Source organism: Astyanax mexicanus, chromosome 2 (genome assembly GCF_023375975.1).
Source record: "Astyanax mexicanus isolate ESR-SI-001 chromosome 2, AstMex3_surface, whole genome shotgun sequence".
Classification (NCBI taxonomy): Eukaryota; Metazoa; Chordata; class Actinopteri; order Characiformes; family Acestrorhamphidae; genus Astyanax; species Astyanax mexicanus.
This window is the reverse complement of record NC_064409.1, coordinates 32,638,436-32,664,527: the sequence shown is the minus strand read 5'-3', so window position 1 is coordinate 32,664,527 and position 26,092 is coordinate 32,638,436. Positions and strand designations below refer to the sequence as shown.

Sequence of the window (26,092 nt, the reverse complement as noted above, 5' to 3'; positions counted from 1 at the left end):
ATCACACTGTTTAAATTTCTTGGGGTGCCCAAACTTTCCTGTTTTTTAAATAAAAATTAAAACAATTAGTTTCAATTGTAAAAAAAAAGTTCAACTGTAGCCACACTGGTCTGTTAACAGTGAATTCCCTGTAATGTTCATGAAAAAAAAACAGTGTTTAGTATGCTGTATACAGGCTGTCTGCACTCACGGTGTGTTTGCTGCCCTCTTCACGACTGCAGCACAGTTGTAGAACTTGTACTCGCCGACCGCCACCTCAATATTCCTGTTCACCATGATCTTCACAGGAAGAGCTAGAAAGTCTGCAGAAACAGAGAGAAGATCAATATTCAACATAGTTCAACATAAAAGATAAAAGTTCAACATAGCCTGCCAATAACCAATAATAAAGAATTACTGATTTTTTCTCAGAGTCACAGTTATGCTTCAAGATTTAGCAAATAATAATGAAGTGTTTAAATATTAACAGAGAAACTATAGTAAAGTCATAGTTATAGTTACAGTTATACTTATACTTATAGTTATAATAATGGTAAGTCTGGGTACCACTTGATTAATTACATTTTGTTGATCTTCTAAGTTTATTTAAGTTAACATCCACTGTGGAAAACACTCATTTACATTTTCAAAGGCACAGTTATTGTTAGTAGCTTCATTTAACATATTGCACATTATTGTTCATTCTTAATATGTTAGTGAGAAATTAGAATTTCATTGTAAACTGTGCAAAAAGTAGCAGCATTTATGTTATTTATTTTTAAACACCCCCAGTACTCTAATCACTTACTACCCAGACGAGAACTTAAACCTAAAACCTTTAATATAAAACCTGCCTTAAACCAGTACTATTATGTGAGAACTTGAAGAATGCTAGTTTGAAGGAGAAAAAAAAATACTTTTATTGTTTACATAAAATTAATGTCATTTAAATTAATTTAACTAATACATTTTACAGGTATCTGTTTCCACCACCACCAAGCTGGAGTAGTGTGTGCAAATATTACACCTTACATCATAAGTGGGGTTAACTATTACAGATGGAGGGGTAAATGTATTGATTTGGCTGAATTCACTGATGCAAACACTGCTAATTTACCACAGCTACTATGTTGTTTGATCCGGACGTGTTTTTAAACTTAATTGCATAAAAATATATGCTATAAAATACAAATAAATGTTAATACTGAAAAAATGGTGTTTCAGTAAATATCAGCACATTGATAGTATTTTTTTACAGTTATGTTTCTTTAAAAACAGTCAGAAGTTACAGATAATATTAATCTAGGAATATTAGAAGACAAGCAAATGCACCTTTAATGTATTAAGATGTATTCAACATTAATCTGTGCTGCCCCTGCTTAAGCAAAGTATTCTTTTTTTTTTTCAAAATAGTCATATAGAATAGTAAATATAGAAACAGGATACAACTACTTAAGTCATTCATTCACAAAAAAATTACACTAAGATAAGACTCAAATATTCAATTTGTTATATTTACTGAAGCTTTAAATAATAAACAATATAATCTCAGACTTCTCAGGCTTCTAAACAGTGGTATATCTGTGCTCAAGTCATGATCCTGACTTTAACAGACACAGGCATCATGTTAATTCAATGTATTGACTGGTCAGTGATTTAAGGTAGGAGAGCAGGTGAGAGGTCAGAAAGAATTTAGCAGGAGGAGCAGGTCTGACCTTGTGTTTCAGGTGTCTGATCGATGCTCCCTGGGTTTGGGAGAGCACAGAAGACATCATTGTCGCTCATATAAGCACCGGCACGAAAATCACCGAATACACACTCCAGCTTGCTCACTATGCTTGGCATGGCACTTACAGTGATCTTCACCTGAAAGTTAAATCAAGACAAAATGTAAAGCTCTAAAGTATACCAATGTTTAGTAGACGACCTGGACACAGACACGAGGACAAACGTAGTGGCACCAGAGCAACAGCTCTGCAACACAACCAAAACCCCAGACTCTTCATGGGTAATGCAATGTCAAACGGAATTAAATCACTTTAAGAGGGAAAGACAAGCAAGGAAGAGATGGGACAATTGATATTCAGCCTAGAAGTGTGAAGAAGTGAAGCTCATTCATTAGAGCTGACCCATGAAGTTAATTCAAGGGTACCGGCAGCCCTAGCCTTATTACTTTCAATGAAATACGAACGCTTATAAATGAAACCAGAGAAGTGTTGCATGTGCTGAAGTCGGTGGAGGAAGAAGGGCAGATTTAAATAAATCCTCCAAAAAAAAAAGACAGAAGAACATTTTAATCATATTATACATTTTAAACAGGTAAAAGTCAACTCCATTATTACTGGTCAATGATATTTATAAAAGAAAATATTAATGCTGTATCTGTGGGATACTACAGCTACTGGTAAATTTATCAGCTCAAAAAAAAAAAAAATTGGCCGATGTTTTCCACCAACCATTTTACTGTTGAGTCTCAGTAAAAAGTAAGCCTGAGGGCACTTCTTCTTGGTTTATCAATAATGTATTAATACAATTGCCAAGTACATAAAATGTAGTGTATTTTGAATGCATCAGTAGTGTGAATCATTTCTTTGGACCAAAAGCATATGATTTTACTTGTATATGTGTTTGTATATGTCTGTGAGCTCTTCACTATTAAATAGTTAAAAACAATCAACTTCTATATAAAAGACTATGTTACTGTGATCAAAACTTGACATTTGTATTCATCAATGTATTGTTGTCTGTAAAAATGGAGATGCATCAGAGATGGAGGGGTTAAACAGGCAGCGTAAAAGCTTTTAAAGACTGAACTTATAATTACACTCCTCATAAATCAGAATGGGTTATCATGGGTTATCATAAACATTTTACATTTTTAAATAAACGTATATGAAAAGTAATGCATGGAACAAAATCTATAAAACAGAATCAGTATTAGCACAGTAACACAGGAAAAAAAATAGGATTCACACTGTTAAACATACAATTGCTTTTTTTTTCCCCCCACTATGTCAATATAACTCTTCACAACACTGTACATGCTCAGAAAGCCAGAAGGATGGAGGAAATATTACAAATTATTCAGGGAACTGACCTGCGTGGTCTTCTTGCAGCTAATGTTGGGTGGCTCGAAGGCCTGGATGGTTACACACTGCTGGTTAGGGCTCCACAGCCAGCCGTTCTTCTCCTCACCTCGACCGCACTCTGTCTTTCTGGTGCAGCTGTGAGATGAGCAGATTGAGAATTCACCTATAATGGACCGCTGAGCAGCGTTTGATACCTACTCGAGTTTTATTTCTATGCTGCAGGCACTGGATAGTTCAAACAAGTTGTCAATTTATACTCCAGTTTCAAACTATCTCAGTGGATCTCTCACAAACACAACACAACACAACTCAACATACCTGAATCACTCCAGCACACTGTGAAACTCAGTGTGCAGTTTTAAACCCTTCAAAAAAAAAAAAAAAAAAAAAAAAAAAAAATCCACATACAAACTGCCCAAAAATCCCCAAAAAACAACAGAAGTGAAAGATAGGAAGCCTGAATTCCCTATTAAAGAAATACAATCACTCACCGGCCTTCCAGCACACACCAGCCGCAGTACGGATCCCGCAACTTCACACATGAGTTACAGTTTGTCTCCTGTTCACACGCTTGCACAGGAACTTTAGTGATCTTAAGAGTAAAAAAATACAGACAATCAACGATCAAGCCTAAATTACATTTAATTTAATTTCAAAAAGCAAAAAAAAAAAAAATGCTTTACAAAAGTTGCTGAAGTTAAAATGTAAAAAGGATTACAGGATTATAGAATTCACCTAATTATATGTAATATTTGTATAATCCTGCAAGAAATGACAAAGTGCTCTATATAACACATTCATTATTTTTTATTCTGTAGTTTTTATTTATGTAGTGCCATATACTGGCAGTAATAACAAACATAATCACACACTACTAAACCTTCCTAAATGTCAGTTTGCCTTATTTGTCAGAGCATTGCAAAGATCACCTGCTGTTAAAAATTATAGCCAAGTTTAATATGACAAGCCATAACGCTGCAGGAAAAAAATATATAATGCACCATCGCAAAAGAAATACTGCATTTAACCCAGCCTTCTAATAAAGTACTACAGAAAAATAGCTAAAAACAGATGAAAGGAGCAGTGAAAGGATTGTGACTCTTCCTTAGCTTTAAATCAGGCACCAACTGCCTAAAATCAAACTCAAAATCCTTCATTTTGAGCTTTTCACCTCAAAATAATATTTATTTTACTAATGACCTAAACCCTCTAAAGTTTACTGATTTAACATCTTAGAATTATTTTGTTTAGATTTACATATGTATTTCATTCATTCTATTACTAGTGTAGGTGTTCAACGGTGAGCAGGTGACTAACCGTTTTGGAAGTGGTAATATAGAGATGATCCAAGCTGGAGTCAAAAAACAGGTTTTTGTTAACTTGACCATCTGAACCGTCTATTGGAACCCTGTTATAGGCATCAGAGTGAGTTCCCAGGTGCACCTGCAAAGGGAAGGGTCAGAGAATTAAACACAATAACATGATTAGAACTGCATATAAAACAGATCTTTAGCTTCCATTTTAATAAAAAAGTCCAGACAGACGTTAAACTTGAAGTAAACTACACCAATTTATATTATTGCAGTGCCCAATCAAATGGCAAAGTTTGACCCTGACGATTCTTTAAAGACAAAACACAGCTCTAAGAGGGAAAAAAACAAAACAAAAATAAATAAATAAATAAATAAATAATATATTTTATATATATATATTTTTTTTTTACCAAATTGAAAACCTCTGGAATAAAATCAAGAAGAAGATGGATGATCACAAGCCATAAAACCAAGCTAAACTGCTTGAATTTGTTGCACCAGGAGTGGCGAACATGCCAAGATGCATGACAACTGTGATTAAAAACAGGGTTAATACACCAAATATTGATTTCTGAACCTTTAAAACATCTTATGCATATGAACTTGTTTTCTTCGCATTATTTTGAGGTCTGAAAGCATCTTTTTTGTTATTTCAGCCATTTCTTCTTTTCTGCAAACAAATGCTCTAAATGACAATATTTTAATTTGGAATTTGGGAGAAATGTTGTCCGTAGTTTGTAGAATAAAACAACAATGTTCATTTTACTCAAATATATACTTATAAATAGCAAAATCAGAGAAACTGATTCAGAAACTGAAGTGGTCTCTTAATTATTTCCAGAGCTGTTCCTTCAAAATAACTCACCTTAATCACCTCCCCCTGGCTTGTTCCCAGGAAGCCCACAGTGTTTTCATTCTCCACGGCCACAGCCACCGCTGTCAGCATGCCTTTCCGGGTGTACGCGGGGCTAACGGTCAGAGCGTACTCCGGTTTACTGGCCAGGGGCGAGGGCAAGAATTCCGCTCCACACGGGTACTTCGTCATTATGTCTTTCTGCTGTGTACACAAACAAAAATAGACGTTTCAACATTTGTTTATAATGATCTCTATTATTTATTATTAATTATTAATCTTCCAAAACAATCGAGATACGATGGGTCCTCATATCATATATTGGTCTAATAAGGCTTTGTGGGGATATCTCACACAAATATCACATGCTGACATTGCTACACAAAATCTTTCATGCCTTCTTTCATTCAAATGAATACATTACAGTATATACATTTATGTGAATACATTTCTGGAGGCTTAAATTTACACCTTTTTTATCTAATTTTCATGGTGCTATTTTAGGTTTTGTTTTGTGCACAGACAATTATGGATAAACAAGGGTTGTAAAAAATATATCGGTGGCGTCCTCAAAATTGCTTCTAATGACATTAGCTGCAGTCAGATGCAAATAATGGATGACAAATAATGGATATTCTCAATTTAAATGGCCCACATTGTAATTTTTTTTTTTAATTTCTAAGATACACATTTAAAGCTGATGTCTAGATTTTGGGATTTGGGGGATTAAGGGCCCTCTCTGGTGAGAATAGGTTATCGCACCGAACATGCAAAAGAATCGCGAAGAAGAGCGGATTAATCCGATTCCAGGTTATGTTCAGTCAAAGAGAGAGAGAGAGCACGTTCAGTCAGAAACTTTACTTCTACTACACTTTGTTTTTACTATGAGTAAATGAGCTACTGAGGTCTGAGTTTCCCCTTCTGAAGTCTCCATTGCTCCACCAGCCGCTCGCGTTCAGTAAAACGGAGTCGTATCCTCTTTTAGAGGCTGTGCGTGTGACGTAAGTACATAAAGACGCATGAAGATGTACATGAAGAAAGTACATAAAGAACCCCAGTTTTTAGAATGAATATATTAGGCTCAGCAAGGATGGTGGTTGCAGCACACTTGTACCATTAAACACAATATTTTGTCTATTTTTCATTCAGAAATGCTTCTGCTTTCAGTTAAGAAACAAAATAATATGGACTGCCACAAATTTAGATTGTTTTGTGATTTGTGGCAGTGATATCTAAGGGACAGTGTTTATTGGCTTAACCATTGGCCTTGCATTTAATTTAATTTAATTTAATTAATACTTTTCTCATGACCAAACGCTACAATAACAGCACAGCATCCCTGATTGACACCAATCACTGTACTTCTCTCCATGCTTCATTACAAATGCCACAGATTTTTGTGTACAGTCTTATTCACAGTTTAAGAATCTAAACCCTGAGATCATGTTAACCGCACCAGCTGTTGTTTTTGTGGAGCTGAAACTCTGACAAACAAAACTGAACATGCTTTGTGACTCATCTCACCGGTTAAACATCAGGTTTAGTGGGATTGTGACAGAAGTAATCAACAAAATGTGCTAAACACTAGCTCTGCTTATCTTTATTTTTTCCTTCACATGAAAAAAAATCTAGGAAAGCTACAGAAAACACATCAGCACACACCCCTACCTCTCTCTTTGTGTTGCAAATCGCCTCTGTTTTGGAGGAGTAAGGTGAGTAAACAGATTTGGGTTTGTCGTCAGACAGAAGTTCTCCTCTGTAGCACGACTCGATCACCTCCTCCAGTCTGCGGTTGATGCTGCTGAGGGGGTACATGCAGAGCGCTGACATTGAGCTGTCCTCATCAGAGCTGAACACCACAAAAAGCACCTTATCATTCGCTTTCAGTTCTCCGTACGGACTGGACAAGCTGAGGTTCTGAGCCAGAACACGTCCGGGGGTGCCCAGGTATGCTGCCTGCACCTAAAATATGAACAATCATTTAAATATACTTTTTTTAAAATTAAAGATTACACAAAATATATAGAATATGATAACAGTGTCGATAAACAGGTTTCCTGTTTAAAACAGGGATGTTCTGATTTTTTTTGTCTAAACTGCTACAATTGACCCTTGTCTAAAACTCTGTATTTAGTATTTAAAACTTTTCACAGATGTCTAAAAAGAATGTTCTATTTGGATAGTGTGAAAATTGCCTGTATCTGTTTTTAAGCGCTATTTGAAAAACTGGGTCAAACAGCATAGCATATCATAGCTTTACTTTTAGCATCAACAACATTATATCATAACGGTCATCCAAAAACATCCAAACTTTCTAAACGTTTAATATAAGTATCTCCCTAATTTTGGAGCATTTCTATTGGTAGATCCAGCACCAATATTTAATGCAATGTAAACAATAACTGCCAGATTTTTTGCATGAAAGCAATGACATTCTCCTTAAGCGGTCATTGCATTTTAATGACTGGGAAAAAAAAAAAAAAAAGAAATCACTTAATTTTTTTGTTTCTTTGACTTTACCAAATTGAAAACCTCTGAAATACAATCAAGAGGAAGCTGGATGATCACAAGCGGTCAAATCAAGCTGAACTGCTTGAATTTATCCAAAAAGCAGTGTGTAAGACTGGTGGAGGAGAACATGCCAAGATGCAAGAAAACTGAGATTAAAATACAGGATTGTTTCACCAAATATTGATTTCTAAACTCCTAAAACTTGATTTTGACCTTGTTTCTTTGCATTATTAGAGATCTGGACGCTCTGCATCTTTTTTATTATTTCAGACATTTCTCATTTTCTGCAAATAAATGCTTTAAATGACAATATTTTTATTTGAAATTTGAGAGAAATGTTGTCCATAGTTCATAGAAAAAACAATAATGTTCATTTTACTGAAATATATACCTATAAATAGCAAAATCAGTGATCACTGATTCAGAAACTGAAGTGGTCTCCTATTTTTTTCCAGAGCTGTATATTTAATATTCATACAAATATGAAGGCCTTTTTTTCCACTGTTTTTTTTTTTTTTTTTTTTTACATAATTTTTGAGACTTTCAGCAACATTCACAGCATTATCTACATAATTCATCATTGTGGATCTAAAAAAAATTATATACATATAATTTTTACCACTACAGTTTCTCATCTAATTACTTAAAACCAGTAATGTTGCATAAAGGTCAAAAGTACATTAGGATGAAGAATAGATACAAGTAATTGCGACTAAAAATGTTTCATTAAAAAATGTGTCACTAAAAAATAGTAATCCAAGTGTAAAACAAAGAGAAAATGACCTCATTTTGGTGCACTGATGTGTAAAACGCTGCTGACTGTACCTTGTTGTAGGTGTTCTCTCCGTTGGTGCTACAGTTCAGCTGCAGCTCGGTGTAGGAATAGTAGTGGTCGTCGCTTTCGCACAGCCGCGCAACAAACGTGATCTTGCGGCTGTCGCTGCTGCCCGGCGTGCGCGAAAACAGGAAGTAGATGTGGCCACTGTCTTTAAAGGCATGGCGGAAGTCGTGCAGGTAGCGGTGTACAAAAGGGCTGGCCTGCACTGTAGACGCCTCCACCACGTTCTCAAACCTCACCAACTCCTGGTAGTCCTGCAGCAGCCGCGTGCTGATCAGCTTGGAACTGTCCGAGCCACCATAACCTTTACCCACCAGGAAGACGGTGAGGTTCTGTTCCGGCTCGCCCTTTTTAAACCTGGAGATCACCCCCACCACAGACACAGTCTCCTCGGTGGTGGCCACGTAAGTCTTCTCGCCTTTTGAATCGCTGAAGTAAATCACATCGTCCACGTGGCTGAGGTTCAGCAGAGAACAGATGCCTCTGAAGATGCTGCCGCACACCACCAGCGTGTTGCTGTCCGGGTTCACCAGCAGGAGCTTGTTGATGTTATTCATATTCTTTGCTTCTGTGCACAGGTTAGTGATGGGCGGGGTGCAGCTGGGATTGTCCATCCTCGGGCCGGTCGTATACGCACTCTCCTTTTGCAGCCGTGCATCAAGCTGGTAGATGTTGTTGACTGCGCCAAGGTAAATACGGCCCGTGAGCGGGTCCTGCACCACTGTGTTGATGTCTGTTTGTGAGGAGAACTGGGCATGTGGCTGATCGCAGGAAGAGTGGTCCATGCACAGCAGCATTAGGAGCGCCACCACACACCACCATGCCATTTCTGAAAGAGAGAACATACATTATATATTAACACAAAGACATCAACAAGATTAGATAAAGAACAACCCTCATTAAAAAGTAGTGAAAAATCACACCTGTCCTTTCTTTTGGAACTTGTAATAGTGAATAGTTAATAGTTTCCTTTTTTCTTTACACTCTTATACTGCATTATTATCTTGTGTCTCTTGTCTCACATTTGTTTATATCTGTGACCTTCTTTACTGTCTATTTCATTCTTATATTATTTATATATTTTTTTTAGTTGTAGTACACTTTGTTTTTTTGTTTTTTTGTTGTTTTTTGTTTGCTGTAACTTTGGGAAGAAGAGTAATGTCATTTCAATCCTGTATGTCCTGTACAAATGCTGTACTGACAATAAAACCACTTGTCTTGTCTTTACTTGACTTAATTGCAAATAAAATAATTAAAGCAAAAACAAAAGCAGACTAGAGCTATCTTTAATTTTATATAATATTTCAGAGTAGTTTTGATGCTAATAAATTTGATTCTTTTATGTGTTGAGTACTGAGAGCTTCAGCAATAAATACAAGGAAGCTCAGACACAGAAGCTTTATTGGAAGAAATGCATGATTGTGTAGTGTGGCTTGCATGGGTCAAATAATGTGTGAAAGAGAGACAGAGATAGAGAGAGAGTGAGAGAGAGAGAGAGAGAGAGAGAGAGAGAGAGAGAGAGAGAGAGAGAGAGATGAGTATGTTTATTTATGTTGAAATACTGATATATGGATTAAATCTCATAACTCACAATGTAATCTACCTTCTGAACTAGTGACGTAGTGATGCCATGTTTACGTTGCTAAATAAAACCTGTGACAATTTAGCAGCTCCTGTAAAAAGACTGAATTATAGGAGAAAGTTGGGGCCAAATTGGTAAAATTATTAATTCACAGCAACAGGGTCAGGTCTTATCACAAAATAGATGTTACTATTACTATACTATACTGCTTAAAGAACACTGACCCAACTGTACAGTTCATAAAAGAGAATGTAAAGAATCGGATATAAAAATGTATTATGCATAAAACACTACTTGAATGGGAGTTTAAGAATCTGCTACAATTTGTCTTTAAAAAAAAATGTGATTAAATATTATGTCATACCGTGCAGCACTATCAGTGTGTGATTACATGACTTTTATACTGTTGATATCAACATCAGAATTATATTGTATAAATCGAAATGAGGAAACATATGAAGATATCAGTGGCCATACCACAAAACTAAGAACCAAATATTTGTACAGGAACATTTAGACATGCCTGATCATGCATTTTGGAAACAAGTTCTGTGCACTGATTAATTTAAAACAGAATGCTTGTTTATGATCAGCACAAGTATGTATAGAGAAAAATGCAAAATTTAATTGGAATCATCACAGTATAATTAAGTAGCACTAGACTTAGCACAAAAATATTTATTAATTCGATTCTTTGTCAGAAGAATCAGAAGAATGACAAAGGGCACTTTGCATTAGGGAAAAGAAAGACACACATCTCATAAAAAGTGTGCAGAAACCTCCCTATCTGAAATTTAAATTGGCATGTCAGTATAAGCACTTTAGGCTAAAGCTGAGGAACAGAGAGAACAGAGCAAATCTATTCTGCTGCTCCTGTCTTCTCTCTGCAATGCTGGCCTGAAGACTCCTGCATGATCTGACCGGGCTGATAAAAAGAAAAAGGTATGTTCAAAGAGACCCGCCCTGGCACTTTTTTACCTTCCATTCCTTTCATCCATACCCACGCCACTTCACTGTTTCTAAAACACCACGGCGGAAGTCAAGAGCTCATCAAAAGGCCTGAGAGGCAGGCGGCCTATGAAAGCTTAACAAAAGGTAGCACAGAGGATTCTGGGTAAAGCCCTCAGCAGGTGGGCTGAAACAAACTGAAAAATGCAATCATTTTTACCCCTCCTTTCTGCAAACAACCCTCATTATCCTTTATCAAAACTTCAATAATCTTCCTGTACTGCTGTACATAGCGTCATTTGACAAAGATCTTCAGTTCAGAGGGGCTGATAAAATCATGCAGGTGGTCCTGGACCCTGGCCAGTTTTCCACGGCCAGACCAAACCAGACACAAGTACAAGTACTAAATATATACTGGTCTGGGTCTCCCCTGGATTAATGCGGTCTGGTCTGGTCTGGGTCTCCCCTGGATTAATGCGGTCATAGTTGACGTCATTCAACAGCGGTTTTGGGTACGGTTTAAAGGAAAATCACCAAAGTCTCTACTTTTCTGAGAAGAAATAATGACTTCGACTAGCTGTTTACTGTAAACAAGACCCAGCAAATAAATATACTGGTAATATCTACATATTAAAAGGTAAAGTTCAGTCACAACAATAAAGAAATTCACTGTTCTAACAGTGCAGCAACTTTTTATATATAATGCAGTCAAATTTAGATTTTAGCTAAAGGCAGTACAACAGAATCCCAAGCTAAGTATTAACCAAATCTTACCAAAACCTCTATTTTGCTGGAGGGGGAGACCCAGACCAGTATATATTTAGTATATGCTTTTAGTATATGCAATACATAAACATCTATTTTTGGACTTTATGGCCAGTGTCTATGGTTGCAATTTATTCATTGTGTTGCACATCGTGTGGAATATAATAATACAGTATTTATTACTGCTACCTCGCTATGATATGACCTAATATTCTTCAGATGTGGTAAGAAAAACTAAGAAGTGTTAGCATGCAATGCATGAATTTTGCAGCCCTACATTTGTGCTTGCTATTGGTAAGGTTTCTAAGGCATGGTATGTTTAACCCCGTCCTGACAGCTTAACTTTTAGGGCTCTTGACCGCTTTACAACACATTTTGATAAGTTAAAACATCTTTAGTAATCTAAAAATAAAAACTATATATAGTTAAGGAGACATTCACATAGGCCAAATGTTATTTTAATGAGATTCTAGGATACGTAAATATGTCTTCAATTGAGATTTATTAGGTTAAATTAGGTTAAACCATCTTTTCATCAAAACTTTATACTTTTATAAAACTTTTATTTTTGTTTATTATTTATTTATTTATTAGTATTTACTTATTGTAGTATTACTATTTTCGTCTTGCTTTTGTGTCACTGTGGACTCCATACCTCAGTCCATCACGTAACCAACCCCTGCTCTACGTGTTCTACTCCCGGTAAACTCACTCTTTGCTTTTCTCTATTTCTACAACTAATTCATTAAACTTTTTTTTTTATGTGTTTTAATGCTTAGAATATGTTTAAATGTGTAATGAGCTGAAGTACACACATTAAGTACAGCTGTTGTTTTGTCCCTTATCTGGTATATTTGGCCATTTTTACAGACAGAGAAAGAGTAATCTGAGTGCTTTTATTAACCCTCCTTCTATTATTCCACAGCACCTTGTATACTGCACTCTTTCACACTTTAATGACGCATCAACAATAAAATTCCACGACAACAAATTTTTAAATAGTAAGAGTTGTTGATTATGTTGACTGATAGCTGCAGCTCTACAGTGATGACAAGACAATCACATTAATTGTGTTAAATACATGTGGAATTTTACCTACGCCTTTAACCCATCTGTACAGTGAACACATACAAATAAGAACACAGTGATATACACTGAGTGCACATGCCCAGACAGCCATCGCTGTGCTGCTCAGGGAGCAGTAAAGATTCAGGGTGGCACTAGCAGCTTGCCACCACTAGAACGTAGCAATAAAGTACACTTGATTCATTATCTAAAATAAGACTTTCATGGCCCTTTTTAACGGAAGTGAATACAGCGTCTAGTTGTTCAAAAAAAATGTGTCCCACCCTATTGACCCATTCATTTCTATGTAATGTGGCCTGTTTCCTCTAATGAGTTTGCCACCCAACTCTTTATATCTTTGTAACTCCGCACAAGCTTTCATCTCCACAAACAGAAAAATAGTGCTGACAGCTGAACTTTATAAAAGGCTTTTTTACCTCAAGTAGTTCAATCAGACCGTGTAGAAAGGCGAGTGCAAGAAAATGACTTCCAGAAAGTGTATAAAACGCTCACAGACAATGAGCAGTTGTGTAGTCAAGATGCTGATTCAGATTTTCATTACTACAAAAAATGCACATCTAGAGGTTTATGGACACTGAGGGCCCTATCTTACACTCTGTGCAAGGTGTGTCACAATGCTCATTGCTATCTTACACCCCACAAACAGTCTATTTTCAAGGCTTGCATCTGCATCGTTAAAATAGCAAAGACGCATATAAATTAATATCTGGAAGTGATGTTTGTTAAGGTCAATTTATGGTGTATTGCTATCTTGGCAACGGAAAACACAGGTGTGACATTGACTGATTTAAACCAAAAATACACCCATGATTAATTAGCACATGCCTTTTCTGCACGTCAAGCTGTGCAAGGCTTTATTTTTATTTTTTGCATCTTTACGATACCAAAAACACACAGACTAACTCGAGCTGCATGGTGCACTGTTGACGACTTGCCTATAGATTGCTAAAATAAGGCCAGGAGATTTCTAATAAACTGGAATTTTGGGGTTTTCTTCTTGCCACTCTCAGCAGTTTACTTGGGTTTGGTGACTGTAACGCACAGGGAAGTTTATTTCACAAGCCACATGACATTCCTTCTGGCTCTCCTAATCAGCTAGGCTGTTAGAGTGCAGATGCCGATTCAAGCAGGCCTGTCTATGTTTTACTTCACATAGTGATGCTGGTTTAAGGCTGATTAGGTCAGCTGGGATTCTGCCTGCCCTCCAAAACAACTCCACTGCCATGTAGCCACCTTTATGTGCCATTCACCCTCCAGCTCATCCAGAAAATACCACCAGTATGTTCCACTCACCCCTTGATAATACTGGTTCTTGCACAGACTTGTAGTAAAACCATTACTAATAAATAATTATACATAATACCTTATGTTCTTTACATATTATTATTAATCATTTACTATAAGGAAAAAGGTATTGGGTGTTTCAATGGGTGTATTAAATTAAGCATCTAGCCATGCAGTAAGCCTTTACAAATATTAAAGAAAACATGGATCATTCTAAACAGCTTACTGTTTGCAACATTGTAACATGCAAGACTGTAACATTTCTTTTCTCCCAGACATTCCACCATCAGCCATAAGTGGTATTATTAGAAAGAGGAAGCGTTCAGAAACCACAGCAACCAAGCGTTTCATTTCATTCAAATGTTGACTAATAGGCCACACTAATGCTGATGCACCCTGAGCCTGCAGGATGGCTCGAATTTCTTTGGAACTTGATTGAGGCTGCTTATCCACCATCCGGACTATCTTAAGTTGCAACATTTCATAAATGTTTCTCTTCCATCCACATCTAGGGAGATCAGCTACAGATTAATGTGTTGTAAAATTATTATGTTGTGCACCACAGACAAAAGAACATCAAGATCTCTGGAGATGGACTTGTAACCTTGTAACCTTGAGACTGGTGATATTTTTCCACATTTTTGGTTTTCAATCCCTTAGACATTACTTTTCTACTCTTTCTGTTCTTAATGACCACTATTTTATAAATATAATGCATTTTATACACTATGTCAGTTTTCTTTAAACAAACAAACAAACGCAATATACTGACTTGCTTAGAGTATTCTAATATATTGTGATATACTGAACACACGTTCTTTAGTGTGATATGTATTGTATCACCAAGTTGTTGCCAATACGCAGCCCTAGTCGGTGCAGTGTTAGACTAAATGAAACACCTTTACTTATTTTTTCCATTATTGTGTGTGGATCAGTTAATTCCCACATTCACACATTTACTGTGTTTATTGCGATATCAGGTGTCGAGCAGGAGTACAGGTTTCCATTATAAGTTCTAGTTCCTCTCAGTGTTTCTTCCTCTAGCCTTGCCTCACCTCTGGCTTGCTAACTGGGTCTTGCACCTTGATCTCGGTTAAGCTGCTTTGTGACAATGCCTCAATAAGATCCATATAAAAATAAGGTTTGCCCCAAAGATATGCATCAGTGTTAAAACTACAAAGCAAAGTTTTAACGGTAACATCAAAGGAAGTGTTTATATTTTCCCAAATGATTTAGTGCTTAGGGCTGAAGCTGGGACACGTAAATAGCTTTATATTAGAGTGAATTTTAATCTATTCTATAACCTGTATGCAATTGTTTTGAATTACATGTGAGAGGGTACATTTGTGAGTAAGTTTTGCTAGCAATCAGATTTACCTTGCTAATGAGGATTTTGATGACAAATACATGTGTATTAATTCAGGATCAACAAGACTGTGTCACAGCTTCTGTCTAATTGTTGTGCATAGTTTAAGTCCCTTAAGCTGATAAGCGGTTTGCATATTTTTATATAAATGAGTTGCCTCTGTTGTTTTTAATGTAAGCTCTTTACTCTGAATTCCATTTTATGTATTTTAATACTTACTAAAGACAATAAACCGGAACTGAGCTGCTGATGATTCTTGCACATGAAAAGAGGACAGGGCTTTACAAAATATGTTTTAATACTGATTACTATAAGCCAAAAATATATAGCACATTTTTAACAGTAGAATTAACTATTAAACAAAACTAAATAATCTAAACAAATCCACTAAAGCATACAATAAACAACCAATATTTTCTTGTTACAATAATCAGAAGTATCACAAATATGCACACTCTAGCATCCATGGAAAAGATGTTGTGCTTCTAAAGGGTGTTCCATTAGATAGGATCATTTAAATACAGCTAAAAATGTTTTTATAACTTTATTTCTCCCCAATTTACACAGCCAATTACCCAATCCAGTCATTAGGACTCCCCCTAACACTAGTGATGCCCCAACACACAAGGAAGGTGTAGACTGGCACATGCCTCCTCCGATATATGCGAAGTCATCCGCCAACTCTTTTTGAACTGCTGCTAATGCAGCATTACCAGGTAGCATCACAGTGCACTCGGAGGAAAGTGCAGCAACTCGGTTCTGATACATCAGCTCACAGACGCTCATGCTGCAGACATCACGCCTGGAGTGATGCATCATCTTCCCACCCAGAGAGAGCAAGGCCAATTGTGCTCTCTTAGGGCTCCGGCAGCTGATGGCAAGCTACATAAACAGGATTCGAACCGACGAGCTCCTGATCATAGTGGCAGAGTGGACCACTCGGAGCCCTGAACATTTTTAAATAAAGAGAAAACACTAAATTTAATGTGTATTCAAACTTTTCACTGGTACTATATATTGTTATATTAAGTCATATAAGAATTAAAATAACTTTTAATAATGCATTCTGTGCATCACTGCCTTAAGTAGCATAAATGCCATTTGGTAGATATCATTTGTAATCTAGTAGATATTGTCATGTAAAATATGAACAGTTTAAATTTTGTATCAAGCAGCAAAAAAAAAAAAAAGTTAAAAATATTAACTGACAAAGCACAAAACACTGAACATTCTGCAATGTGATGACGATGCTATATAACAATATGCTATACCTTTCCTTTAACAACACAAACAAGCACAAATGCAGTACTAATGAATGAGACCAACTTGGCAACATTTTGGCCTTTGATGATGGGCTGTGTTACATAACAGGTAAGAAAAATACAATGTTTAATTTCTTAAGAATTATATTAGAAAAAAATAGGATTTTACTGCACAAATGCAGCACTAATGAATGAAACATTTTTTGTCAGTTTCTGATTATATGTGGAACCAACTTCATGGAGGTGCTTAAAAATCTTTAAAGCCATTTCAGTGCAAAAAACAAACAAACAAACAAAAAATTTGTTGGAAAGAACCCACAAGAAGTAAGATGCTGAGATGCTGCAGCAGGAGGACAGTTCAGAAAGAGATGAAATAGACCATAACCATTATCTAACATTTCTTAAAGACAGGATTGCAGTAAGCCGTGACATGTTAAAAGAGCCTACACAGACCATTTCAAATCTGAATGAAAGAGTCCTGAGAAAAAGCTGTTGTATTCCAGTGCTAACATGTTCTATCCTGTCTCACTGTAGCACTGATTATTTGATAATGCAACAAGGACATTATACAATTTCCTTCATTCTAACTTGGTTTAAAATATGAATATCATAAATGAGATATTTTGAATAAAATCAATAAAATCAAAAGTGCAATATATTGTTACCAGTCCTATGCATGATTATTTTTTCTCAATAGCAGTTACAGCTATTGGTCCACACTGTAAGTGCATTCATACCAAACACAAAGTGGCCTCTCTGTGGAGCTTCTTTTAGAAGCTGAATGGTACAAAGTACAACTGTGAGAGATTAGAAGCTGAGGGAGGTTTTGTTACCACTTGTCCGGTAAGCACAGTCAAAGGGCACTGATATTTCTGTTGATTCAGCGCAAGTCTTCTGGGAATTACTCGCTCGCACACTTACACACACTTACACACAAAGGAGCTCACAATGGAGAGACTGGAAAAACAGAGTCGCACAATGCTGCATTCCTTATGAATGAATAGTACAGTAATCACACACACAAACACACACTCACTGACGAGTAGCAGCAGTTTTAATAACTCTGCAGTTTGTTAACAGTGTGTGACTACACCAGTCATGTGACCTTTTACAAAGCTCAGTCTCCTTTCCAGCCTGGTGAAATCCCCATCTGTACACATCATTCTTCAGCACACAGAAACCAAGGGTTCATACACGCAACAGGCCTTCACCAGGAATGAATCATGTGATAAAAAACAAAACAAAAAACTCATACACATGCACATTCTAACCTGTGAGAAACCTCCAGCTGCCAAAATGCACCTTATTTACTCTGCGCCCATGTTGAAATGAAAGAAAGGCCGGGGGGGGGGGGGATGCTCCTAAACTGCAAATTCCTAGGCAGCGAGAGAGCCGGCAGAATATACACCAGTTTAAACTAACCTCACACAACTCCCTGAATTAATGGTGAGAGCGGGCAGAAAATAAGTGCAAGATTCCCCTATTTTACTAAAAGGCTACAGTAACTGAATTGGGGGTCGTGTGCACAACGTGGACGATAGCTTAGCTAGGTAATCGCCTTTGTTTGCTGTATTTAAAACTCGCATGTTAGCTCACCTGCTCGCTAGTTAGTTTCTAACTAACTTAGATAAACTACAGGGTATTTTTCTACAGTTACTAACTACAGTCCTCCTTACAGACTTCACTGAAATATCTCTCCAGGCAAATAACGTGAGCAGAGCATCCTTCCTCAACTTTCTCTTTAAAACCAGTGTCTAAAAGAAACACTCTTTTATAAAGTGCTCTAAACTTACTTTTGTATCCAAGTAAAACTATAATATGAAATCAGAAATAAAATTAATGTTTAATGTAACACTTACATTAATACAGTCCAGCTAAGCATGCAAGTGTACACTCTTGTAAGACCAGGCTCCCAACGCTAGGATATTAACTAGCTAGCTAACTAAGCATGTTAGTTAAGATGTTAAACCGAACCAGTTCAACCGAACCAGTTCATTGTTAATTAAGTCATAGCCGGAGATCTGGGTTTAGCTAGCTAAAACTGCTAACGTTCTGTCTGCTAACGTTCATCTGGTTAGACTGGCTGGCTGGGTAATATTAATATGGCTAGCTAGCTAGCACAGTAACATAAGCTACATCGTAAATTAAAATGGCGATTGCTACTGATTTGGTGAATCCATTCACGGTGAAGTACAGGATCTTTGGGGAAACTATGGAAGGTTTAACCTTTATAACATTTCTTTCTTTATTTCTTTCTTTAAAGAAGTGCATTTGGAATGCAGCAATTGCTAGTTTCCAGTGGTACAATGCTACTTCCAAACCCTACAGCCTTGTTTTGATATACGGTGGTGACATAGAATAAAAAAAAAAAGTGTATAAGAGTCTGGACAACCTTCCCTCCATCAGAAAAAAAGAGTCTGGACAACCTTCCCTCCATCAGAAAAAAAGAGTCTGGACAACCTTCCCTCCATCAGAAAAAAATGTGTGTGCGCATGTGTGCGTGTGTGTGTGTGTTTGTGTGTGTGCGTGTGTGTGTACAAAACATTTCTACCTGGACTACTCCAAAGAGTAGGAGAGGGCAGTTTTTTAACAATATCACATTGTAACCTCAAAGCTTTTCTCTTATCTCCACCGTACACTCAGTGGCTTCTAGGCCTTGGCCAAGTGCCCAGAATAAATTCAATTAAATAAGAAAAACTTTATACAGTAGAGTTATTTCAGCAATTCAGCCACATAGGCACTTTCAACTATGAACTGTAAAAAAAAAAAAAAAAAAAAGTCATCAGTAACATCAAATTACTGTACTGCTGTGCAACAGCAAGCACACTTGGTGCCCAAAAAGTCTATACTTGTTTCTGCTCTTTAGGGTAAGTTTTACACTCATTCCTGGAACTTGCTGTGCAGATTTAACTATGATTTGCTGAGAGAATTAGTTAGATGAACATGAGGTCCTGATGTTGGATGATCAGTTTTGCAGTTGATCCCAAACATAAAGGATAAAGTAGCGTCATCATTCCAAAGATCACAGTTCTACTGCTCCACCACCTACTGCTACTCCAGATCCTACTCGTAGAATGGGCTGAATGGGATGGGATGGATGCTTCATTCATTATAACATTCATCCTATTTAACTGGTATTGCTTTGTTAGGGAGATTATATCAACTCTGTCAGGAATTAACCTCTGTGAAAAGCTTACAATGTAGTAAATGATCTTGTCATGTTCCTTATCCCAGTGGAAGAGTTGCTGACCAGATCATAAAATTACAAAAAAGGGGCTTTTATGTGTATTGTTTAATGTTGCTTATTGGATCATAAACTGGAACAACAACCCAATTGTCGAGGGTAGGATCTTATAAGTTTGGAGAAGATAAATTTAAGCAGGTGGATGAGTAGACAATGGAAAGGAATGTGCTGTTCCTTACATATACCCCAGGTGTTAGGTACAGGATTTTGTAATGTTCTATAATATGTCCTTTATTACTATTATCTCTGAATAGAAGGGGAGTCTGGACAAGTTTGAACATAAAGGAATAATTACCAAAACAGGGATAAAGGATAGGCTTGGATTTCGCTTAGAAACTAAAGCTCTATCTATGCTTCGACCCAAATCTTGTTCTAAATGAGAAATAGTACTGTCACAAAACAAACAACTGTAAATTAATCTAGGGGGCCTTCAGAATTAATCTGATTGGCCTGGTTGAGTCAGACTTCCTTTACATCCCAGAAAGTCAATAAATGATTCATACTGAACACAAAGATCATGGAATTGTCAGTGCGAACAATTATTAGAGGACAGATCATGGTGGAGTAATCAGATTTAAACCCACCAAGTCATTATTAATATGACTTATGTTTTATTTCTGTACACATACACTATCTGACAAAACTGAGTACACACCTCACATTTCGATAAATATTTTATTTTATCTTTTCATGGGACAAAACTGAAGATATCACACTTTGATATGATGTAAAGTAGTCACTGTACAGCTTGTATAACAGTGTAAATTTGCTGTGCCATCAAATTAACTCAATACACAGCCATTAATGTCTAAATCACTGGCAACAAAAGTAAGTAAACACCCCGAATTGAAAATAGCCAAATTGTGCCCAACAGTGTTGTTATCCCCGTTATTTGACTTGTTAGTGTTACAATGTCTCATGTGTAAATGGGGAGCAGATTAATTAAATAAATTTAGTGTTTTGGGTATGATTCTCTCTTGTGAGAAACAAAATTGTTGCTCTCCACAAAGATGGCCTAGGCTACAAGAAGTTTGCCAACACCCTAAAACTTAGAGTGATGAGTTCAGCATACTATCCAGAGGTTTCCTTTAAAAAATAGACGCAAGAGCCTCTCCTGAAGCTGATAAAAAAAAAGCCTGCAAACAGTTTGCTGAAGACAAGCAGTCCAAAATAGTGCTCCATGATACTGGAACTTTTTTTCCAACAACATATAGTTTGAAATATTAAACAATGCAGGTATCTCACGTCAGAGATCCGGACCACCAGGGCTGAGTCAGCACTTTAGAGCAAGCCAATCACTCAAAACCCAAGGAACAGCAAAACAACAATAATTGGCCCTTTACACAAGCATTTAAACAGCATTTTAAAAGTTAAATTAAAGTGTTTTTCAGGGATTCAAAGTGTGATTTCTGCTGTAGCTGGACTGAGGGGCACAGCTTTTGACAGGCCGTCAGCCACAATTACAGAATCCATGTCTCGTAGTCTGAAAAAACCAAGATGAATTTGTTCGGCTCAGATGGTGTTCAGCCTGTGTGGCGGCGCCCTGGTGAGGAGTACCAAGAAAACACTTCCTTGTCTACAATGAAGCACTGTGGTGGTAGAATAATGGTCTAAAGCTACATGAGTGTTGTCTGGACTGGGGAACAGAATTCCAACATACACTGGGACATTATAAAGCAGAGCATGATTCCACTACTCTCAAAGACTGAGCCATGGCAGTTTAGCAATATGATAACATCCACAAACACATCTTCAAGATGAGAATAGTTTTCCTCAGGAAGCTGAAGGTAAAAGATGATAGAGTGTCCAAGGATGTCTTTAGACCTAAACCCAATTTAGCACACGGAAAGTAGGTGGAGGAGCGCAAGGTCTCCAACATCCACACCTTCTTGATGTTGTCATTGAATACTGGTAGGGGATTCCACTGGCAACCTGTGAAGCTCTAGTGAACTCCATGCTCAAGAGAGTTAAGGCAGTGCTGGGAAATAATAGTGGCCACAATTTTGTAATTTTCACTTTTGTTGCCGGTGGTTAAGATATTAATGGCTGTGTGTTGAGTTATATTTATTGCACAGAAACTTTGCACTGTTATACAAGCAGAACACTGACTACTTAACATCGTATCAAAGTGTTATATCTTCTGTGTTCTCCCGTAAAAAGATATAATAAAATATTCTATGAAAATGTGAGGGGTATACTCACATTTGTGAGATACTGTTTGTGTATGAAATCTAATCAGGATAAAATCCAGATGCTAGTCACATAATGCGAGCAGGTGTAAACAGGGTCTTAATGGCAGTTTGGGCCTTTAAGCTGAGAATAATGGTTAAGATCACTCTGTTTTTGGACGTTTTTGCCAGTCTCCTGGGTTTAGGTGGAGATCCAATACCCAGCCAGTTAATTAATCTGCAGGTGTGCTTCCTTCCTGACTGTTAGCATATGCTAGCAAGTTACTCACTGTCACTTTACTCACTTACTTATGGCTGGTAAAGGAATGTCAATGAAGTTGTATCTCCCTGAAGCAGCTGAGCTTCCAGCGATACACATGCGCACAGATGCAGACCCACACTGACCCACAGACTCAAGCACATCTTTAGTGTTGACCCATGAAAATTATGATAAAATATTAGAAAAATACTAGTCTGTTTATTAATTCTCTGGTTCTGGTATCTAGGCTTTCTTTATTTGTTTATTGTGGTCTTACCATGAAATTTGTAACCACTATATTTGAAAACATCAGATGACACTGCCCCCCCATAATCCCTAATCCCAGTTTTGCATTGAGATTGGAATTTAAGGACAAGTCCTAATAAACTGCTCTCATGCTTGCATCTACAGTAACTGCATCCAGCACATAATTTTTACAATGAATTCAGTCAGAAGGGTAGTATGATGGATGGTGTTGGGAATGATCAGCAAATGATTCAGCCTTCGAGACCAAAGCACCCTGCATGCCAACTGTCTTCATTAATAAATCCTGAACACATTTCCTATGAATGAGGAAGTGAGCGACACTGCCAGTACAACAATGAGTAACATACGGGCTCAGAGCCCTACTCAAAGCAGGAGGAGGAGGAGGAAAGTATGTAAAGTCTTTAAGGAATCAAAGTAACAGCATTTAGCCACGATTTTATCATCAACAGCAGGAGTGATGCATTCATATGTGCGCATGCGCCAGTGTGTGTCTTTAGTTTAGTGAACACACAAAGCAAAAAGCCTTATCTCCAATACAGTCATGGAAGAACACTGTAAAGATCAATGATAATCTCTGTAAGTAACATATTTAATAACTTGTAATTATGATCTTCATTTTAACAATATGAAGAGAAAGAGGTCATATAACAAGTAAACTAAAGACATGTATTTTTAAATAATTAATAAAAATGCAAATTCCTGTGACAAAAAAATCTGGTATTTTTTATAAAACTGGAATTTTTACTTAAGTATTCGTATTTATTAGCAGCACATCTTTTTAAAATGTGAACTGACTGCAAAACCAATCTCAATGGAACATTGTTGTTTTATTCTACAAACTACAGACATTTTTCCCAAATTCTAAATCAAAATATTGTCAATCAATATTTTGTGGAATAACCCTGGTATTTAATCTTAGTTTTCATGCATCTTGGCATGTTCTCCTCCACCAGTCTTACACACTGCTTTTGGATAATTTTATGCCACTCCTGGTGCAAATATTCAAGCAGTTCAGTTTGGCTTGATGGCTTGTGATCATCCATCTTCATCTTGATTATATTTTAAAGAAACTCATAATTTTTAGTGGTCTTTTATTTGTTTCCAGAGCTGTATGTGTTACCATTAAATGGTATTAAAAACAAATGTGTGTAAGTGTTTGAGAGTGTCTGAGAGTAAGCAAATATGTCTGTGGGGGTTGTGTGTGTGTGTGTGTTCCAGCAGTGGGGAGCTGATTTAATGCTGCTGTGGGCACAGGGACGCTGTGGTGAGAGATTTGTTGGGTACTTCCAGCAGGATGACTCCTGATCTCTGTCAGCTTCTTTCCATTTCACCCTGCTCTTCTACCTCAGCCCTGCTGCCTCACTCTCTCCCTCCTTCAAAAACAAGTCTTTCTCTTTTAATTTCTCTCTATTTCCAAGTATGTGGACAACATGAGAATACCACTACTGTGCCACACTATCCTTTTCTGCAAACACCTTTAAAAAAAAGTCAGATTTAGATCAATTATAGATAGAGCTGGTGTCTCCTTGTCTCTCTCTCTCCCTGTGTGATAAAACATTAAACAGTGCTTTGTTAAGTGGAGAGGTGGAAGGTCTGCAGTCCTTCGCTCCCTAAACGGTCACCTTGCTCTCTATCAGTTTCTGTCTTTTAATTATGACGCTCTCTCTGAGGAGCACCATGAGTGACTGACAGCTGAGACGGACCAGGTTAATTAAGGTTAGGATCAGATCAGACATACTGAGCACCAAAAGTCTGTGTATGTGTGTGTGTGTGTGTGGGCATGTCTGAGAATAAGGCAAACTCTGAACACACTTCAACAGAAGTAGCAGTGATTGAGTACTACACAGAAAATGCCTTACTATAGGAATGGGCTTAGCGTTCCTGACCAGTGTGCCTGTGTGTATGTTTGTTTTTAAGTGTGTGCGTGTGTGTGTGTGTGTGTGTTCCAGCTGGTTCCAATCATGCAGAAGAAGAGGACAAAGGTTAAAGTAATTACTCTTGCTGGGAAATAAACAGGTTCAGATTGCTTGCTAGAGGCTGTGGCAAAGGAAGCGACTAACCGATAAAGAAACAGTTATGCAGCCTATGCATGTTGTATGTTAGTGTTGAGTGTGTATGTATATTTCGTGTGTGTGTGTGTGTGTGTGTGTGCGTGTGTGTGTGCGGAGTGAGTGTGTATGTTGCGTGTATGTGTGTAAAAGAAAATGTCAAAGTTTAAAACAAAGAATGTGTAAGCGTACATATTAGAGGGAGCGTGGGAAAGTGTGTAAAATGATTAGCAGAGAATGAGAAAGAGTGAATGTGAGTCTTGTGAGAGGGTGTTTGTGAAAGCTGAGTGAGAGAGAAAACAGAAGAATAGAGGGGAGAAGGAATGACTGTGAGAGGGTGAATGTGAGAGCAGAGTAAATGCAAGAGTGAATGTAAGAGTCAAGTGAGAGTGATCTCTCTTAAAGAAGTGAGAAAAGTATTGTAAAAGTAGAGTAAGCAAGTAATTGTGAGAGAGTGAATGTGAGAATAGAGTGAGATTGTTTGAGATACAGAAAGTGAGATTAGAGTGAGAGAGAATGTAAGAAGAGAGAGAGGGGGATGTGAGATTAGAGTGAGAGAGAGTGAATGTAGGAGCAGAGGGACAGAAGGTGAATCTAAGAGCAGAGTGAGTGAGAGAGTAGATGTAAGAGCAGAGGGAGAGAAAGTGAATGTAAGAGCAGAGTGAGCCAGTATGAATGTGAGAGCAGTGAGCCAGTATGAATATGAGAGCAGAGTGAGAGAGAAAGTGGACGTGAGAGCAGAGTGAGAGAGAGAGAGAGAGAGAGAGAGAGTAAATGAGAGCAGAGTAAAATAGAGGGAGAATGTGAGAGCAGAGTGAGAGAGAAAGTGTAATTGTGTTAGCAGAAAGAAAGAAAGCGAATGAGAGAGCAGAGTGAGAGAGAGAATGTAAGAGCAGAGTGAGAAAGTGAGAGAGTAAGAGAGTGTGAGAGAGAGAGAGAATGAGAGAGCAGAGTAAGACTGAATGTGAAAGCAGAATGAGAAAGAGAGTAAATGTAAGAGCAGAGTGAGAGAGAGTAAATGTCAGAGCGGAGTGAGGGTGAATGTGAGAGAGGGTGGATGTGAGACCAGAGTGAGAGAGAGAGAGAGAGAGAGAGAGAGAGAGAGAGAGAGAAAGCGAATGTAAGAGCAGAGTGAGCCAGCATGAATATGAGAGCACAGTGAGAGAAAGTGAATTTGAGAGCAGAGTGGGAAAGAGAGTGAATGTCAGAGCAGAGTGGGAAAGAGAGTGA

The 26,092-nt window shown here is 37.4% G+C and overlaps 1 protein-coding gene across 1 annotated transcript in view; it reads right to left on the bottom strand.

Moving 5' to 3' along the window:
• The window catches only part of plxnb2a.1 (plexin b2a, tandem duplicate 1), a 183,416-nt gene that overhangs the window by 33,063 nt on the left and 124,261 nt on the right, over positions 1 to 26,092 (bottom strand). The window contains exons 3-10 of the mRNA XM_007229723.4: positions 8,571 to 9,412; positions 6,903 to 7,196; positions 5,247 to 5,438; positions 4,386 to 4,511; positions 3,560 to 3,660; positions 3,077 to 3,203; positions 1,695 to 1,845; positions 191 to 302 (exon numbers count right to left, since the gene is read on the bottom strand). Of these exons, the coding sequence (XP_007229785.3) occupies positions 191 to 302; positions 1,695 to 1,845; positions 3,077 to 3,203; positions 3,560 to 3,660; positions 4,386 to 4,511; positions 5,247 to 5,438; positions 6,903 to 7,196; positions 8,571 to 9,410 (1,943 nt within the window). The 5' untranslated portion in view covers positions 9,411 to 9,412. The remainder of the gene's footprint in view (positions 1 to 190; positions 303 to 1,694; positions 1,846 to 3,076; positions 3,204 to 3,559; positions 3,661 to 4,385; positions 4,512 to 5,246; positions 5,439 to 6,902; positions 7,197 to 8,570; positions 9,413 to 26,092) is intronic.